Below are 13383 nucleotides of genomic sequence, written 5' to 3'. Positions count from 1 at the left end.
GTGTGTGTGCGTGCGTGGATCAGGTGTGTGTGTGTGTGTGCGATCAGGTGTGTGTGTGTGTGCGTGGATCGTGTGTGCGTGGATCGTGTACGTGTGTGTGTGTGTGTGTGTGTGTGTGTTTGTGCGGATCATGTGTGTGTGCGTGTGCGTGTGTGTGTGTGTGTGTGTGTGTATGTGCGTCTGTCTGTGTGTATGTATGCAGATCAGGTGTGTGTGCGGATCAGGTGTGTGTGTGTGTGTGTGTGTGTGTGTGTGTGTGTGTGTGTGTGTGTGTGTGTGTGTGTGTGTGTGTGTGTGTGTGTGCAGATCAGGTGTGTGTGTGTGTGTGTGTGTGTGTGTGTGTGTGTGTGTGTGTGTGTGTGTGTGTGTGTGTGTGTGTGTGTGTGTGTTTCCACTGCATGGTTCATGTCCAAGCTGTAACCAGAAACATGGGTAAACACTAACATCCACATCCAGGGAGCTCAGCAGCAACATCCCCTAAAATACCAGCCAGCTTTCTCCTCCTCCCTCATCAGCGCTCCCACAAACAGGAAGCACAGTCAGCACAGGGATGAACGGCGTGCTATAACTTTACTGGTCTCTTTCTTTGGTTTGATAAACTCGCTCACTTCAGACAACTTTTTGTGTTTGTTGGCACAAACTTTAGCCTGTAAATACCTGAAGCAGAAATGCAGCGAGTATCCCCAGTGTGTGGGACTGTTTGTGATTTCACTAGCCAGTGCTGGCACCAAACTCCTCTAAGAAATCCGGTGAACTTAAAGAAAGGGTGCATTTCTCCTCCTCGCAGCGCAGCTGGAGAGCTGGTTGTCACGGAGACAGAACGGCTTGGTCATTTCAGAGGCTCATTTTAAACCCACACATATATTTTGGTTACTGTGTTTTTCTGTGCATGGTTTCTTGGAGAGCGCAGAGGGCCGATATCCAATAACAGCATACGATACGGTCAAAGGAAACAATTACAATCAATTACAGTCCATTATATTTCTACGTAGCACATTACTTGTCATAAATGAGGAAACGTGGTTCAAGCAGTTCCACCTGTTGTTGAATACCTTCCCACCGTTCACATTTAGTCTTTTACTCTTAGATTTGAGCCGTCGATGCAACGTGAGTGTATTTATTATGTTGAAACCTTACAATCGTTCTAATCCCCCGAATCTGGTGTCATTCAGACTTCTTTTTCTCACTTTGACTCTTTCTCTCACACTGTCGTGGGAAATTCTGCGGTGGACAGAGATGACTCATTAGACACATAAACACGTAGACACGGAGATTACAGAGAAGTAATTACATTTCGTCATGCAGGAAATTGTGAAATTTCCAGATCTATCTGGCAAAGTTCTGTCAACATTCAGATGCGAAGCCCTGCAGGCTTCAAATATCTTCACAGAATACAACTCACGACTCAGATCTTCAACTGCAATATTTGATCATGTGATCTGTGTATTGGCCAATAGGACCGTCCCTGCCAAACTATCTTTGAACAAAAACGTTGATGTGTTTTCTGAAGCCTTGCAGGCCTCTATGGGAGATGACAGATGTTCCAGGTTTATTTCAACATGTGTGCATTAAACTGCTATAAAAGTTGACCCAAGCTGTTGTTGCTCTTCCGCTTCATTTGATTTGTTTGCGCTATTGTTTTTGTAATAGTGATTTACAGTAATGGTTGTTTGAATTGTTGGGGAATCAGATAGCGTTCGTCTACCTCGACCACCTGCAGCTCTACACTGCCGTGCATTATCTCACTTCCTCCTATTTGCAGCTCTGAGCAGAGGCCGGGCCGGGCCGGGCCGGGCCGTGTCACTGTTGATCTTATAGACAGACCAGACCGCTGTACGTCAATACTTTCCAGGGTTGTCAACCTTCTGTCCTCTTCTGGGGTCTGACGCTGCGATCAGCTATGCAAACCTGAAACGTGCCCGCCGTCACGCTGACTGAGCAAAAAGTCAACAAGTACATTGGAATACTTCAGTGTTCATTATTATTATTATTATTATTATTATTATTATTATTATTAGTGATGGAAGCGTTCACTTAAAACAGCTCTGCATCAAAGCAGATTCACAAGGAGGTTTTACAATCTTAAAGTATGTTAAGAATGATCTTTCCATCGAAATGACCCTCACTGTTTTCATGGATTTGTTGTCAAACAATAGTTTGTTTCCCAAACAACATCAAACATTCGTCAACATCAACATCATTTGTGTCAAACTCTGGAAATCGTCTCCAGAGATCCTTGAAATGCTTTACAGTTCCCAGAGGTCCTCATGTTATATTGTGGATATTTTGAACATGTTTGAAATCATATAATGGCTATATTTCCAATAGTTACCAAAACAAACCATGTTCAGGGTTCTCGGAGACCAGCTCTTTGTTCTTCTACAAGCTGAATCTGCTGCATTTTCGGTTTTTCATTTAACAACTTATCGGCAACATCATCTTTGTGTGCCAAAGAACACCTCCAGCTTCTTTACTGAGCTCCACCTTCTTCCTCAGATCCAGTCCGATTGACTCATATTCCTCTCCAAGCATTGGTTCACAGCAGCACCTTGAACCCGGCCCTCCAACGTGGAGCCGCTGGCCGAATGGGTGCTGTTGCTCCACCAGGGTCCAGGGTCGTCCTGACCTTCACATCTTTTACATTCACATCGTTTCTTTTTGTTAGTCACGTCTCCACTCTTAGTAGAAAGAAAACGTCATTCTGGTGAGGAACATTGGCTCCTATCACCCCCCAGCAGTGGGGGGCTTTCTGTCCTTTTTCATTCTTATATTAAAGTTCACCACAATCTAGATTAGTTTTTGTTTTGTTTTTACATTTGGAAGTTTTACTTTTAACCTTTTGACTGAGTGGTTATTGAAAGTGATTATTAACATCTGTTTTCCTTTCTTCTCTCCCCCTCCCTCCCCTCTCTCTCCCCCTCACCTCCCCTCCAGGTTCTGTTGCATCAGTTTCACACCAGGCGACCCCCACCCCTCCGCCACGATCCGGCTATTAGATGTGACCACGAGGTTGATCAGGAGAAGCCACCATGTCTTAAACACAGACGGCCCCTCCGGAGCCCTGTCCCCCCACCCTGGACCCCCCTCCCTCTCCCCCATCCACCACCTTACCCCCTCCCCCAGCCCCATCCAACTCCCCGACCTCTCTGCACATGTGAGGGACAGGCTCCCCAGCCCTGGCTCCCCGCTGGCACACCCCTCCCCTCGCTCCGGAGATATGAGCTTGCAGAAGCACCAGCAGCTGGGCCTCGGTGGTGGTGGGGTGGGGGTGATGGGTTCTGACCGGGACCTGCAGTCCACTGCTTCCTCCATCTCCCTGCCCTCTGTGAAGAAGGCCCCCAAGAAGAGGCGCCTCTCCCTGGCCTCTCTTTTCAGACGGCGAGGACGGGAGTCCAAATCGGGGCGGCAAAGGTCCCGAGAGCTCCAGCATCCTGGACCTGGGGGGTTGGGGGGGGTGGATGGCATCGCCAGCATCGAGAGCATCCACTCCGAGATGTGTAACGACAAGAACTCTGCCTTCTTCTCTGTGACTGGGACCGGAGCTGCCTCTGCTGCTGTTGCTGCCTCCACCTCATCTGCCTCAGGACCCTCTTCCTCCACCTCCTCCTCCTCCAAGGCAGGGGGGCCCGTGGGGGCGGATCTACTGGAGTGCCCGCTGTGCCTTCTGCGCCACTCCAGGGAGAGTTTCCCTGACATCATGACCTGTCACCACCGCTCCTGCATCGATTGCCTGCGCCAGTACTTGCGTATCGAGATCTCTGAGTCCCGCGTCAACATCAGCTGCCCCGAGTGCTCGGAGCGCTTCAACCCGCACGACATCCGCATGATCCTGGGGGAGCGCGCGCTCATGGAAAAATACGAGGAGTTCATGCTGAGGAGGTGGCTGGTGGCCGACCCCGACTGCCGCTGGTGCCCTGCACCAGACTGTGGGTGAGCAGCGACTTCAAATACACAGCACTGTCTCATGGAGTAGATACGTCAAGCATCTCCCATTACATGAGAAAATAGTGTTGAATAAAACAGGTGAAGGACCGAGTGTAGTCGAAGCATCTCCAAGTCATGAAGTAGGAAGAAAATGCTCCATCCTTCCATGTGTATATTTATTTTGATAGAGCACCATCCGTCTGTCGGACCGTTGTAGCGGTCGGTGATGTCACCCACAAATGCCAATATCACAACACGAGTTTTATTTATCATACTAAAGATTATAAGAATACAGTGTGGTACACCCCAGGAGAGCAGAGATAAAGTGGTTGTGAAAATCATCCCGGAATACAGATAAAAGCAGTTTCCATGAACTAAAGGCTGTCTGTGTCTGTAGAGGTAAATAAACCAAAAACAGATAGAAGATGGTTGAGTCTGACCGTACTCTATTTTCAGGATGATAATATTCCCTTTGTTCAGTTGTCATGGTGGAAGTTGATCATCAACCTACTTTTCTCTTTTCATGCATGTAAATTCCATTTAGTGTGATTTTCTACAGGGAGTGGGTTATTTAAACCCCTCCCATCCCCGCCATGCTGTCTTTATGCTTTCATGTCATTGTAAGTGTCTGACTGGCTGCGTGCCTCTCTAACAGTAATCCAGTTGTGCCGTCTAATCCCCTACTTGAGTGACAGCTGGTTGATTTGCCTCCATGCGTCACTGCAGTGTGTCCGGTGTCCTGCAGGGTCAAATGGTGACAAATCAAATCAGCAGCTCTTTTAAATGGAGCTGAGTGGACGCGTGTCCAAAGTTCCTGAACTGTAGGCAGTTAAACATTTACAAAAGTAAAGAGGAGTCCAGATTGGACTATTATAGAAAACGGAACCATTGTTTTCTCTGCAATACTAAGTATAATATGGGGTTTTATAATATACTTGAGTTTTATTTACCTTTTGAAGATCCAGCAACAACCCTGAACCAGAGAGGAAGTTGCATTAACTTCAAATTCCTGCTACTTATTTGGAAGAATCCTGATCCTTGAGCAGCGTTCCCTCATGTACCCGTTTATATTATGTTCGGAGACTCGGCCATCTCCTTTTCTTCCAGGAATTGTTTGAGGTCAGGTGGCTATTAAAAACCATCCCTGTGACTTTCTGGAGGCGCTGAATGTGCTTCATTCTTCACAGTAACCTTCAGGAGGTGGTCAGCTGCATGTTTTGTTTGGTTTTGAAGGATGTCCTGTTTTGCAGTAGTACCAGCAGATGCATTAGGAGGGTAAGAATAGTTGGAAGCATGTTTTATTGTGTTTTCAGGAAAGCTGAAGTAGCTGTTGCATGAAACAATGACAGACTTTTGTCTTGGATCAGCTTTCCTGTTCTGCGTGATGGTAGAAAGCTGCAGGTCTACTGGGATGTAGAGAGCGTTCAAAACACTGCACAACATCCACCCGTAGATATTTGTGTGTGGTTCCTCAGTGTTTCAGCGTCCTCAGCTAACAGTCCTTCCAGTCTGTCGGCCCTGACACCGCCTCACACATCCAGTGTTTGAATTGACGTGAAAGCCCAACTCATCTTTTTATTTTGGTAAGAGCAAAAGACTTCAGGCTGACAAAGGCAGTTAACAGGAGCAGTTAAAACCTGCCTGACGTATTCTCAGTGTTCAAAAGTTGGTAATGGGACATTTTTAAGAACCGTAGACACGTGTTACTTTAGCTGATATCACACTGATTGAATGTCAGACGTCCTCTCCGGCGTCAGGACGGAGCAGAAGGACACGAAGTGTCTCTCTGGTTCGCCACTTTGGAAGCTCACTTACTGTAATTGTGAGAAGACGGATTAAGCTGTCGTTGTTATGATGATGTCATTGTGTATTGAGTGCTTTGTGTGTCTTCCACCAGGTATGCAGTGATAGCCTTCGGGTGTGCCAGCTGTCCAAAGATCACGTGCGGCAGGGAGGGCTGCGGCACCGAGTTCTGCTACCACTGTAAGCAGCTGTGGCATCCCAACCAGACCTGTGATGCAGCCCGGCAGCAGCGGGCCCAGAGCCTCCGCCTCAGAACCGTCCGCTCCTCCTCCCTCAGCTACAGCCAAGAGAGCGGCGCTGCAGGTAGGTGGACCCAAAGATCTCTGGACCACACGCATGGACGCACACAGGGAGACACGCAGGGAGACACAAGGAGACACGCAGGGAGACACACAGGGAGACACGCAGGGAGACACAAGGAGACACGCAGGGAGACACACGAGGAGACACGCAGGGAGACACGAGGAGACACGCAGGGAGACACAAGGAGACACGCAGGGAGACACGCAGGGAGACACACAGGAGACACAAGGAGACACGCAGGGAGACACGCAGGGAGACACAAGGAGACACGCAGGGAGACACGAGGAGACACGCAGGGAGACACACGGGGAGACACACAGGGAGACACGAGGAGACACGCAGGGAGACACGCAGGGAGACACACAGGGAGACACGCAGGGAGACACAAGGAGATACGCAGGGAGACACACAGGGAGACACGCAGGGAGACACGAGGAGACACGCAGGGAGACACAAGGAGACACGCAGGGAGACACGCAGGGAGACACACAGGAGACACAAGGAGACACGCAGGGAGACACGAGGAGACACGCAGGGAGACACGAGGAGACACGCAGGGAGACACACGGGGAGACACGCAGGGAGACACACAGGGAGACACGAGGAGACACGCAGGGAGACACACAGGGAGACACGCAGGGAGACACACGGGGAGACACACAGGGAGACACAAGGAGACATGCAGGGAGACACAAGGAGACACGCAGGGAGACACAGGGAGACACGCAGGGAGACACGAGGAGACACGCAGGGAGACACCCAGGGAGACACGAGGAGATGCGCAGGGAGACACACAGGGAGACACACAGGGAGACACAAGGAGACACGCAGGGAGACACACAGGGAGACACGCAGGGAGACACACAGGGAGACACGCAGGGAGACACACAGGGAGACACGAGGAGACACACAGGGAGACACAGGGAGACACGCAGGGAGACACACAGGGAGACACGCAGGGAGACACAGGGAGACACGCAGGGAGACACACGAGGAGACACACAGGGAGACACAAGGAGGACACTCAAAGAGACACGAGGAGACACGCAAGGAGACACACAAGGAGACACACAAGGAGAGACACAAGGAAACACACGGAGACACAAGGAAACACACAGGGAGACACACAAGGAGAGACACACACGGAGACACACAAGGAGAGACACACACGGAGACACAGGGAGGTGAGATGGCAACGGTTGAAGTTAATAATGCTTGAACTGGAGAAGTCTGGAGTCCTTACTGACAGACGATGTGGTTCATCCTCACTTCCTGTCAATTATATTATGTGACTGAATATGAATTATAATGTTTCTGTGGAATAATAAGTTAGAGGAAGAATGTGATATTACTACTTTATTTATTCTTTCCAATTTGTTCGTCTTTTGTGTCTTTTATTTTTTGATGCTGTCTTTGGTTTATGTTGGTAAATTAACTGTATGAATTGAAAGGTAATTAAAAAAAGAAGAAAAGGTTTAATGGTGAAACTTGTTCTCAGCTGATGACATCAAGCCGTGTCCGCGCTGCGCTGCTTACATCATCAAGATGAACGACGGCAGCTGTAACCACATGACCTGCGCCGTGTGCGGCTGTGAGTTCTGCTGGCTCTGCATGAAGGAGATCTCAGACCTGCACTACCTGAGGTCAGCACCTCCACCCATCCTCACAACTCACCCACACCCTCCAGCTGTTGTAGTGTTACACATAGACAGGAACATTACAGTCTGTTAGATTTAGTGGAAACTTGTTTGTTTCTGACGTTCTGCAGCTTGTTAAGTTGTAAAACTTATTACTAGATGTATTTGTGCTTGCTGAGTAGTGGCTGAGATGAGAAAGCTCTCTGTTAATGTGGTGGTTTCTGACCCCGCCTCCCACCCTGTACCTCCGTCTCAGTCCGTCAGGCTGTACGTTCTGGGGGAAGAAGCCGTGGAGCAGGAAGAAGAAGATCCTCTGGCAGCTGGGAACCCTGGTGGGCGCTCCGGTCGGCATCGCTCTCATCGCTGGCATAGCGATCCCCGCCATGATCATCGGCATCCCCGTATACGTGGGGAGGAAGGTGAGTGTACGGCACCTTCAGGTCCCTACATGACTCTTCATGTAGGGACCTGAAGGTCCGCATGCATGGAGCCGTCACGGCTGGAGGTGCAGGCGGAGCACTCGACTGAATGGAGTTCAGTTATCGGCAATCAAAGTCAACAAACCAGCAACCAGCTGGTTCTGGTTGTGTGTGTGTGTGTGTGTGTGTGTGTGTGTGTGTGTGTGTGTGTGTGTGTGTGTGTGTGTGTGTGTGTGTGTGTGTGTGTGTGTGTGTGTGTGTGTGTGTGTGTGTGTGTGACTGAGTGTGTGAGTGTGTGTGTGTGTGTGTGTGTGTGTGTGTGTGTGTGTGTGTGTGTGTGTGTGTGTGTGTGTGTGTGTGTGTGTGTGTGTGTGTGTGTGTGTGTGTGTGTGTGTGTGTGTGTGTGTGTGTGAGTGTGAGTGTGTGTGTGTGTGTGTGTGTGTGTGTGTGTGTGTGTGTGTGTGTGTGTGTGTGTGTGTGTGTGTGTGTGTGTGTGTGTGTGTGTGTGTGTGTGTGTGTGTGTGTGTGTGTGTGTGTGTGTGTGTGTGTGTGTGTGTGTGTGTGTGTGTGTGAGTGAGTGTGTGTGTGTGTGTGTGTGTGTGTGTGTGTGTGTGTGTGTGTGTGTGTGTGTGTGTGTGTGTGTGTGTGTGTGTGTGTGTGAGAACTCCACATTCCAGTGACATGAAAGTATTGAGGTTCCAGATTTCCCCTCAATGCTGCCAAGACGAAGCCGCAGCCAGTAAACTTTTCAAAGCGTGATCACATGACACTGAGACATCCCAGCATGAAGGGAATGCTGCTGTTGTCCTGGTGACTCACTGAAGCCACAGACACGACACGAGGTCACGTGACGTTTCATATCAGCTGACTGTGGGAGCGATGCGTGTTCATGGATGTTGTCACGCGTGTGCTGCAGCAGAGACTCGGTTGATGAATCTGTTCCAGTTGTTCTTCTTCTCTGCTGTTAGACTTCCTTTAGTCTTTTCATGGAACACATTAGTCCACCAGTTCGTCTTCAGTCTGTTCGGGGTTTCCAAACTTATGAAAACAGTTCTCACCTTTCTACTGGAACTTGAATCTGCTGTAAAGTGTTTTTCTTGGTGCTTTGATCCTTTAAGATCTTGTGCGCTGCCATCTAGTGGCCACCATGTGACCTCCCTGCAGGCTGAGAACACATTCCTGTAGTTTTGAGGATGACTTGGTTTCCTCTTGATTTGTTTGTGGGCCGTGTTCTGAGTCCAACATGGAGAGTGTGTGCAGAAAGAGAAAAGTGACGAGGCTGCAGCTCTGCTGGTGTTTGTGTTCGCCGCCTTCGTCCAACACGTCTTGTGTTGTTGTTGTTGTTGGCAGAAAAGGAAGCTGAAGGTTGTCTTTACCGACACGATGCTGCTGTTGGTAAACCAGCACGTCTCGTAGTGACATCCTAATGTTACCATGGTAACACTACTTCTTCTGCGGTGTCCGTCAGGCCACACATACTTCTGTTTGTGAGAATGTTGCTGCGTGATCCTTGATTTGTCATTTTCTTTGGCCTGACCCCCCTCCCTCTTTTTTTTTTCAGATCCATAACCGTTACGAAGGCAAAGACATTTCCAACCACAAGAGGAACCTGGTGATCGCTGGAGGAGTGACGCTGTCTGTCATCGTGTCCCCGGTGGTGGCTGCAGTCACCGTCGGTCAGTGAGCTCTCCAACCTGTCCTCCTCCTCCTCCTCCTCCTCCTCCTCCTGAGTTGTTCCATAAAGATGGAACAGCTGAGAGACAGCAAGACTGTTTGGCCTTCACCGTTGTTTCTAACTCATTGCTGTGTGTCTTTGTGTGTCTCTGTGTGTCTGTGTGTCTGTGCGTCTCTCTGTGTCTCTCTCTGTGTCTCTGTGTCTCTCTCTGTGTCTCTGTGTCTCTCTCTGTGTCTCTGTGTGTCTGTGTCTCTCTCTGTGTCTCTGTCTCTCTGTGTGTCTGTCTCTCTCTGTGTCTCTGTCTCTCTGTGTCTCTCTCTGTGTCTCTGTGTGTCTCCCACCCTTCAGGCATCGGTGTTCCCATCATGCTTGCGTACGTCTACGGCGTGGTTCCCATCTCTCTGTGCCGTAGTGGCGGTTGTGGCGTCTCGGCGGGGAATGGAAAAGGAGTACGCATCGAGTTCGACGATGAGAACGAGCTGAACGTGGGCGGCGGGACGGCCGCCACCGGTACGTCTCCTCTGTCCTGCTCTGACCCGCCGACGCCCACCGACACCTCGCGTTGATGTCAAACACCACAATCTGCCTTTATTTCGTCACAGATGTGCTCGTTCACACCGAGCTGTTCTCTTATGAACCACCAACAGACAGCTGCTTAGAAAAACACCCACGACAACATTTTTAACACGACACCGTCTTTGGTTTCTGACCCATTTTCCTCTGTTCATATATTTCCAGATGTGGTTTCATCTTGAGGATCTTTATCTTGTGTACAGATGCAACATCAGTTGCGGACACCAGGAACAACCCCAGTATAGGTGAGGGCAGCGTGGGGGGGCTGACGGGCAGCCTGAGCGCCAGCGGCAGCCACATGGACCGTCTGGGGGCCATCAGGGACAACCTGAGCGAGACCGCCTCCACCACGGCGCTGGCTGGAGCCAGCATCACCGGCAGCCTGTCCGGCAGCGCCGTGGTCAACTACCTGAACAGGTAGTGAAACAGAAACACACCTCGGTGAACGTTCTGCACGGTTTCTGCTGCACGCCTTCCATCTCCCCCTGTGGTGTCGTCAGGCTGGAGGTGCAGGCCGACGTGCAGAAGGAGCGCTGCAGTCTCAGCGGCGAGTCTGGAACCGTCAGTCTGGGAACGATCAGCGACAACGCCAGCACCAAAGCCATGGCCGGGTCCATTCTCAACGCCTACACGCCCCTGGACAGGTTCGTAGTGGTGGTGTCCTTCCACAGACCCGGCATGTCTGGGATCACGATACAAACAACACTTCTACAGAGACGGGATTCAGGATGGATGAGTCGGCCCCTCCAGGATTTCCAGAAGTTTTTTGGTGTTTGTTTGCGATCAAAAATGTTTGTTTTTGTAGATTTTCTCTAAAATGTTGATTTTGGAGTTTAAAGTGAGTTTTTTGTGTAAAATTGCGGGAATTAGAAAAAAAAATTACAATTTCAGAAAAACAAAATACCTTTTTTCTTTTTTTTAATCACTAACTGATAAAGGAATACATCTGTAATCACTTCCTGTGATAATAATCCTGCTGCACATCACAGAAATATTTTAGTTCTAATCTTTTCTATGTATTTATTCAACTTTTTGCAGAAAAATCAAAGGAATAAAAAAAACCTTCTCGCAGATATTGCTTGCTTGAATTTGCGTTAATTATAGTGATCCCGATTTCCCAGAGGGAGAGATAATTGTCATGACGACGTCTCCTGTTTGCTTCGTCCTCTCCTCCCAGAGACGGGAACAGTATGGAGGTCCAGGTCGACATCGAATCCAAACCCGGGAAACTGCGGCATCACAGCGGCAGCAGCAGCGTGGACGACGGCAGCCACGCCGGCCGCTGCGGCTGGACCTGCGCCTCCAACGGCTGCACCTCCTCCGAGGGCAAAGGAACCTCCGCTAAATGGGCCAAAGAGGCGTCCTGCTCGTCCTCCTCTGGCTCGGGGGGCAAAAAGAGCAAAGGCAAGCTGCGCAAGAAAGGCGGCGGAGGCACCAAGATCAACGAGACGCGGGAGGACATGGACGCTCAGCTGCTGGAGCAGCGCAGCACCAACTCCTCCGAGTTCGACTCCCCGTCGCTGAGCGGCAGCCTGCCGTCGGTGGCCGACTCCCACTGCAGCCACTTCTCTGAGTTCAGCTGCTCCGACCTGGAGAGCATGAAGACGTCCTGCAGCCACGGCTCCGGGGGGGGCGACTACCACACACGCTTCGCCACCGTCAGCCCGCTGCCGGAGGTGGAGAACGACCGCCTGGACGCCTGCCCCGCCTCCTGCTCCTCCTCCTCCTCCTCCGCCCAGGGACCGGGAGCGCCGATCCCCCCCCACTCCCCCACCTCCACCACCTCCTCCCTGGGTCACGGCGCAGAGCTCTCCCCGCTCTGCTTCATTACTGAGGAGAACCTGAACCTGGTGTCCCCCGCTGAGCTGGATTCTCTCAGCAACACCGGAGAGCTGCTAAAAGAAACCAACAACAACCACCAAACCCAGAACCCCACCCAGAACCCCACCCAGACCCAACACCCAATGCAGCACCCGACCCAAACCCAGAACCCGACCCAAACCCAGCACCCCACCCAGCACCCGACCCAAACCCAGCACCCGACCCAAACCCAGAACTCGACCCAAACCCAGAACTCGACCCAAACCCAGCACCCGACCCAGACCCAGCACCCAATGCAGCACCCGACCCAAACCCAGAACCCCACCCAGAACCCGACCCAAACCCAGAACCCGACCCAGACCCAGCACCTGACCCAAACCCAGCACCCGACCCAAACTCAGCTGCAGCCCAAGAACTCTTGTATACAGACTGATATATAACATCTCGATACCTTAAGTGCTGCACAGACACAGTTTTTCTTTAACATCTTTCCTCCACTAAACTAACAACCATAACTTACAGTTTAACTCTTATTCCCTTCTAAAGGGGCCATCGTTGTTATTATGGGATGTACGTCCTTCATAAAAGCCTTTGAGGAAAACAGAGCTGTGTGTCCTCCGACTGTCAGAAGGCCGTGGCAGGTGTTGAAGGTTGTGAGGTGAAGCCGTGTCGAAGGGTTGAGGTTGTGACTGCTGGTGTTTCTGCTGTGAGCCGCTGACGAGCTGTCTGTCACTCTGTCACTCTGTCACTGTCGGGCTGTCACTCTGTTGGGCTGTCACTCTGTCACTCACTCACTCTGTCAGTCTGTCACTCTGTCACTCACTCACTCTGTCAGTCTGTCACTCACTCACTCTGTCAGTCTGTCACTCTGTCGGTCTGTCAGTCTGTCGGTCTGTCACTCTGTCGGTCTGTCACTGTCGGTCTGTCACTCTGTCAGTCTGTCACTCTGTCGGTCTGTCAGTCTGTCACTCTGTCGGTCTGTCACTCTGTCGGTCTGTCACTCTGTCGGTCTGTCAGTCTGTCGGTCTGTCACTCTGTCGGTCTGTCACTCTGTCACTCTGTCGGTCTGTCACTGTCAGTCTGTCACTCTGTCACTCTGTCGGTCTGTCACTGTCAGTCTGTCACTCTGTCGGTCTGTCACTCTGTCACTCTGTCGGTCTGTCACTCTGTCACTCTGTCGGTCTGTCACTGTCAGTCTGTCGGTCTGTCACTCTGTCGGTCTGTCACT

The 13383-nt window shown here is 50.7% G+C and overlaps 1 protein-coding gene across 1 annotated transcript; it reads left to right on the top strand.

The window, feature by feature from the left end:
- The first annotated feature begins 2939 nt into the window (after positions 1 to 2939).
- LOC138614948 (E3 ubiquitin-protein ligase RNF19A-like) lies at positions 2940 to 12918 on the top strand. The gene is made up of 9 exons (XM_069688563.1): positions 2940 to 3930; positions 5822 to 6030; positions 7529 to 7673; positions 7924 to 8086; positions 9648 to 9762; positions 10110 to 10271; positions 10538 to 10751; positions 10835 to 10978; positions 11512 to 12918. The coding sequence occupies exons 1-9, from the start codon at positions 3218 to 3220 to the stop codon at positions 12593 to 12595; spliced, it is 2949 nt and encodes a 982-aa protein (XP_069544664.1). The 5' UTR covers positions 2940 to 3217; the 3' UTR covers positions 12596 to 12918.
- Positions 12919 to 13383: the final 465 nt, after the last annotated feature.

The sequence above is a fragment of the Brachyistius frenatus genome, unplaced genomic scaffold (genome assembly GCF_029030835.1).
Source record: "Brachyistius frenatus isolate BFR_SWC_R1_liver_20210118 unplaced genomic scaffold, ASM2903083v1 Contig_631, whole genome shotgun sequence".
Classification (NCBI taxonomy): Eukaryota; Metazoa; Chordata; class Actinopteri; family Embiotocidae; genus Brachyistius; species Brachyistius frenatus.
This window is presented reverse-complemented; position numbering and strand designations above follow the sequence as displayed.

What these genes read in the sequence shown, in the direction of transcription:
- LOC138614948 (XM_069688563.1), top strand. Translation starts at nt 3,218, where the DNA reads ATGAGCTTGCAGAAGCACCAGCAGCTGGGCCTCGGTGGTGGTGGGGTG. An exon ending in CGGCGGGACGGCCGCCACCG is followed by an intron (nt 10,272 to 10,537) that starts GTACGTCTCCTC and finishes TCTTGTGTACAG; the next exon opens with ATGCAACATCAGTTGCGGAC. An exon ending in GCCTACACGCCCCTGGACAG is followed by an intron (nt 10,979 to 11,511) that starts GTTCGTAGTGGT and finishes CTCTCCTCCCAG; the next exon opens with AGACGGGAACAGTATGGAGG.